The sequence below is a fragment of the Marmota marmota genome, unplaced genomic scaffold (assembly GCF_001458135.2).
Source record: "Marmota marmota marmota unplaced genomic scaffold, marMar, whole genome shotgun sequence".
Taxonomy (NCBI): Eukaryota; Metazoa; Chordata; class Mammalia; order Rodentia; family Sciuridae; genus Marmota; species Marmota marmota.
The window spans coordinates 70638230-70643390 of NW_026000026.1; the positions used below are offsets into that span (position 1 = coordinate 70638230).

A 5161-nucleotide genomic window follows, 5' to 3' on the forward strand; every position below is an offset into this window, starting at 1 on the left:
CCGAGGCGGTGGGAACGAGCTCTCTCGCGAGAGTGGGTTAGTTCTTGGGCTGCAGTCACTGCCGCCACCTCTTACCAGCGCCGTTGCTGCGGGGGATTGTGGGAGCCTCCGCGTCCCGCTCGCTGGGAGAGAGGTACCTCTCCTTTTCCCTCTCCCTTTCCCTAAGGTAGGCGTGAAGCGGGTAAGAGTCGGGGTGGGGTGGCCCGGGGCTCTTCGCGTCCGTCGGGAGGGGGCAGCGACGGCGACTAGGGCCGTGGGGAGCCGGCGGCGCGCCTTTCTTGCTCGCTCCCGCTCGCCGGCTCTGCCTCCCTCCGCGCTGCGTATGTGAGCCGCCTGATCGGCGGCCGCCATGTTAGGAGCGCAGTGGCGGCGCAACCAGTCTCCTCGGGCGTCGGAGGTGAGCGGTCCCAGAGGGAGACACGCGTTCAGCCAGGGTTTTGGGGTGCAGCGGGAGATTCGGGGGTCCCGAGGTCTGCTATTCGGCCGAGCTTTCCGCTTCCTCGTTTGTCTGTGGGCGGGGGCGGGACGACTAGCCCGTTACACGCGGGCCGCCGCGCTGATGATGAGGGAGGAGCGTTTAAGGCCTGAGGGACCGACTGTCCATTGGGGGCCTGCCGTTTGGGGAGTAGAGTTAAGATAGCAAAGTCCTTGGGTAGCGCCAGCCCCAAATGATGTGTTTGCCTTTTTTTTTTCCTCGGTAAATGTGTCCCAAAATGGAGGACTTCGTAGACTATGAAAGGCTTAGCTGTTTTAAGCGTTTCTTAATTTTCCCGGTGTCGCGCCGTTCCTCGCGCATCGCTGCTTAGCGTCCCCTAAAACTCCCTTGTCCCCCGCCCACACACGCGCGCGATTTTTGCCAGACATCTAGAACAATTCCTCCCCACCCCCACCCCATCGTGTAAAAATGGCCGAAAAATAAAACGTTAACGCTTGTTTTTCGTATTGCGTCGTGCATAAAGCCTTCTGCAGTACCCTGCGAGGCAGCCGATTTGCTCTTATTTAGTCAGTCACCTCACATCCCTTTTAATTTAAAATACTGTTAGACCAGGTTCCTCTGGAGAGGATGGCGTGTTGTGGGACCTTCCGGTTTCCAGACAAAGGGTTTGGAGTACCGTGGTGTACACGCCGCATTGTTGTTCTTTCCATTGCTAGCGCTGTGCCGTGTTCTGTGTTCTACGTTTGTCGTAGATGAATATCCCCTAGGTGTTTACACTGCCCTGTGATTCTATCTTGTGGAACGGCCTCTTCTGTGGAATATTCCTATTGGATCAGTTACAGTTTTTCAGCCAGATATTTCCAGAACGGTTATGGAGATGGTTCTGAAATTTCTAGTCTTGTGTGCTGGAATAATGTGAATCGTTGGTTTCGTAGGTAATATTCATGGAATTTTTGTTTTGTGTATTAAAGCTTTGGTAAAGGTTTTAAAGTAAGTAATTAAGCATATCTTATGAGGGCAAAGATACTTTAGGCTGTATTTATTCCAAAATAAAATTTCCCTTTAAAAGCTCATTATTTTACTAACGGCTTGTTAGTAGACTATCTACGCAGTCTATCGACATAATTTTGGTATTTGGACATCAAGAAGAGTAGTGGAGGCATTTTTTTTTGTTGTTGTTCCAAAAAAGATCTGACATTGATTTTTGCTCTTAAATGGAATGTTTTTGCATGCTCGAAATTAAAGGCCATCGAAATACTACATGAAGATTTCTTGTGTTTGGTTATATAAGATTTGAAAAAGAGCATGGCGCGATGGCGCACGTTTATAATCTTGGCTACTCCGGAAGGCTGAGGCAGGAGGATCGCGAGTTCGAGGCAAGGCTGTGCAATTTAGGGAGACCCTGTATCAGAAGGAACATAAGAGACATAACCTAGTAGTGATAGAGCATTTGCCTAGCATGTGTTTCTTCTTGAGTTCAATTCCCAGTGTTGTATTTGGGGGGAGGGGAGTTGGAAAAGATTCACCAGAAAAGTATCATAGTTCACATCCCTAATTTGGTAGAAGAGAAGATTGAATTCTAGAGGTTTTATAGTTTATCTGTGCAAGTGCTGTCAGTGTGGACTACAAGCCTTTGGCCCTTAATTCAGGGGATTTAATAAATAGGCTTAAAATAGAAAAGCTGTACACAGGAATTTATCCTAAGGAAACAGTGTGTCAAAGATTGGTGTCCATAAGTGTTAATGTAGTTATTAAACATGCTAAAAGTCTGCAAGATTTAGGCTGGAGGTGTAGCTTAGCGATGAGTGCTTGTCTAGCAGAAGGGAGGCCCTGGCTTCCATCCCAAGGAAGGAAGGGAAAGTTAAAAATAAGTTGCTACTTAAAATCTAAAAGATTCAGCTTTGAGGGATCTGCTAATTTTCTTGTGGAAATGGAATTCTATAGAGCCACTTAAAACGGTGTTTTAAGAGGAGAGAAATGAGAAAATGATGATGCTATATATACAGTTTTAACTGGAAAGGAAATCATAAAACTGCTGGTTTCAAATTTGGTTATTTAGATATATGTTTATATATTGTTTTGGTGGTACTGGGGATGTAAACCTGGGGCCTCATGCAGGCTAGGCAAGCCCTCTCTTACTATTGAGCTATAATCTCATCCTTTTTAAAATTTTTATTTATTTTTTAGTTGCAGTTGGACACAATATCTTTATTTTACTTATTTATATGTGGTGCTGAGGATTGAACCCAGGGCCTTGCGTGTGCCAGGGGAGCACTCTACCTCTGAGCCACAACCCCAGCCTCCCCTTTTTATTTTAAGACAGGGTCTCCCTAATTTGAGCTCCAACTTGTGATCCTCTTGTTTTAGCCTCCCAAGTAGCTGGGATTACAGATTTGTGCCACTGTTCCTGTCTTATTGAAATCTCCCAAGAAATTACATTTACTTAATAATGAGAAAAAATAGGGATTTTATTTTTTTTTAATAAATGCTAGTAGTGCTTAACAGATCAAAATCTGTTTTTTATTTAGCATTTTGTGAATTTTTAAAAGTGAACTAGCAGGCCCTGGCTGTGCCTCAGTGGCAGAGCTCTTGCCTAGCACACAGGAGGCACTGGGTTTGATCTCTGGCACCACATAAAAATAAAAACAATATAAAGGTATTGTATCCATTAAAAAAAAAGTGAACTACCTTGTTGAAGCCTAAAGATCAGAGTATAAAAATAGTACTTGTTGTGTTAAGATCAAAAATTGAATAATGGGGGCTGGGGTTGTGGCTCAGCGGTAGAGTGCTTGCCCAGCACGTCTGAGGCCCTGGGTTCGATCCTCAGCATGCACCACATAAAAACAAATAAACAAAATAAAGGTATTATGTACAACTAAAAAATATTTAAAAAATTGAATAATGGTTTCTTAGGTTTTCTTAGCCAAGAATATTTTTTTCTTTGTTCTTAATGTCATCTATAGTTAGAATTACATAGAACTGTCTAGGTTAAAAAATGGGTGGCTGGCTTAACATCCGGGATAGACTGTACTAGGTTTGTTGGTGGTGTGTAGTTTTATTTTTTTTTGTGTGTGTGTGTATATATATATATATATATGTAATATACTTTTTAATTCCAAGACTAACACTGTAGGAAATAAAGTGCTGCAGTTGATTATTCTTAGGTATGTAGTAGGCTTTCCTCATTGGAACATTATGGTCAAGGGTTCTAAAATTCTTGGTGAAATAGTTTATATGTAGAAAATTTTAGTGGCTAATTAAAAGTAATACAGAGAGAACAAGCCTGTGGATTGATAAAATTTTAGATACATTGCCTTTAAGGAGTTTTTAAACATGATTCTAAAAATTGAGTATAATCTTGGGTTTTAATTTATTCAGTTCATTTCTATTGTAAACCTAGACTTTATATGATAAAGTGCTATACTGTCTTGGGCTGAGTGTAGTTTATTATTGTAGCAGGTCTATGACTGGAGTGCAGAGTGCCTGTGATGTAATATAGCTTTGGTAGTTTTTATTTGCATGCCAAGCCCTAATGTCCTCAGTATAGATAAGGCTCAAGACTGTTTATAACTTAAACAAAACAACACCTTTAAGAGGAGTATAAAAAGTTTTTGAAGCCATTCCAAAATTAAAAGATGGTTATAAAATATTTTTTTGACAAGCTTTTTTAAATGGCCTATTTGGTATTCTCTACGGTTCTACTAAACTGAGGCTATTGGTAGCATTTTCAAGCAGTAACAGGCTAACAGGAAAACAGTGTACTTATGCGGGGAGGTAGTTTTTTCTAGCTACTGTTGTTGGATAAGAGCAAAGAGGGAAAAAAAAAATACCTGTGCTAGGTGTCTTAGTGTGACTGCAGTAATATGTAGCAGATATAGAAGAATGTAATCATCTAGTTGATGCTAGGGTTTAAATAGGATCTTTGATTTGAAGTATCATTGTTGTTTTCATTACGTAGGGACTCATAACTTTTCAAATTAATCTGTGTGTTTTTTTTTTCCTACTTATGAGTACATTAGTCACCCCGCCCCCTCTTTGGTACAGTAAGAAAGGAATCTATACCATATATGAAAAGTTAAAAGTCAAGTGTTTGGACACCTAACTCAAGAAGTATCTTAGAGGTGCTGGGGTTGTGGCTCAGTGGTACAATGCTTGCCTAGCATGAGTGAGGCACTGGGTTTGATCCCCGGCACCACATAAAAACAAATAAAATAAAGGTATTGTGTCATCTACAACTGAAAAAAAATTTTTTTTAATTAAAAAAAAGAAGTATGAGGCTGGGATGGTGGCTCAGCGGTAGAGCCCTCCTCGCCCAGGGTTTCTATCCTCAGCACCACATAAAAATAAAGGTTTTGTGTTGTGTCCATCTACACCTAAAAAATAATTTTTTTTTTAAAGAGAATTCTTTTTAATATTTATTTTTCGGCGGACACAACATCTTTGTCTGTATGTGGTGCTGAGGATCGAACCCGGGCCGCACGCATGCCAGGCGAGTGCGCTACCGCTTGAGCCACATCCCCAGCCCTAAAAAATAAATATTAAAAAAAAAAAAAAGAAAGTACTTTTGTATTTATTAGTTCTAGATTTCTTGTTATTCTTAGGTTGGTGAATGGGCCTTTGAACATACTATTTTTTGAAACTTAGATTAGTTTGCTGATGGTTCACACATGACTGTTCTTGACATGTTGCTGTTGTTATTCTTCTTTTGGGAGGTCTGTATTTAAG

The 5161-nt window shown here is 41.4% G+C and overlaps 1 protein-coding gene across 8 annotated transcripts in view; it reads left to right on the forward strand.

Moving 5' to 3' along the window:
• The window catches only part of Matr3 (matrin 3), a 34871-nt gene continuing 29710 nt past the window's right edge, over window positions 1-5161 (forward strand). For 2 of the 8 annotated variants that reach the window (XM_015484674.2, XM_015484689.2), the window contains exon 1: window positions 11-166. Coding sequence is in view for 2 of the 8 variants with exons in the window: in XM_015484702.2 (XP_015340188.1) it covers window positions 350-397 (48 nt within the window). In the remaining 6 variants the exon portion in view is untranslated. Of the gene's footprint in view, window positions 398-5161 lie in introns of all 8 variants that reach the window. The other 6 variants (XM_048811632.1, XM_015484684.2, XM_048811634.1 and 3 more) reach the window with 6 other exon arrangements.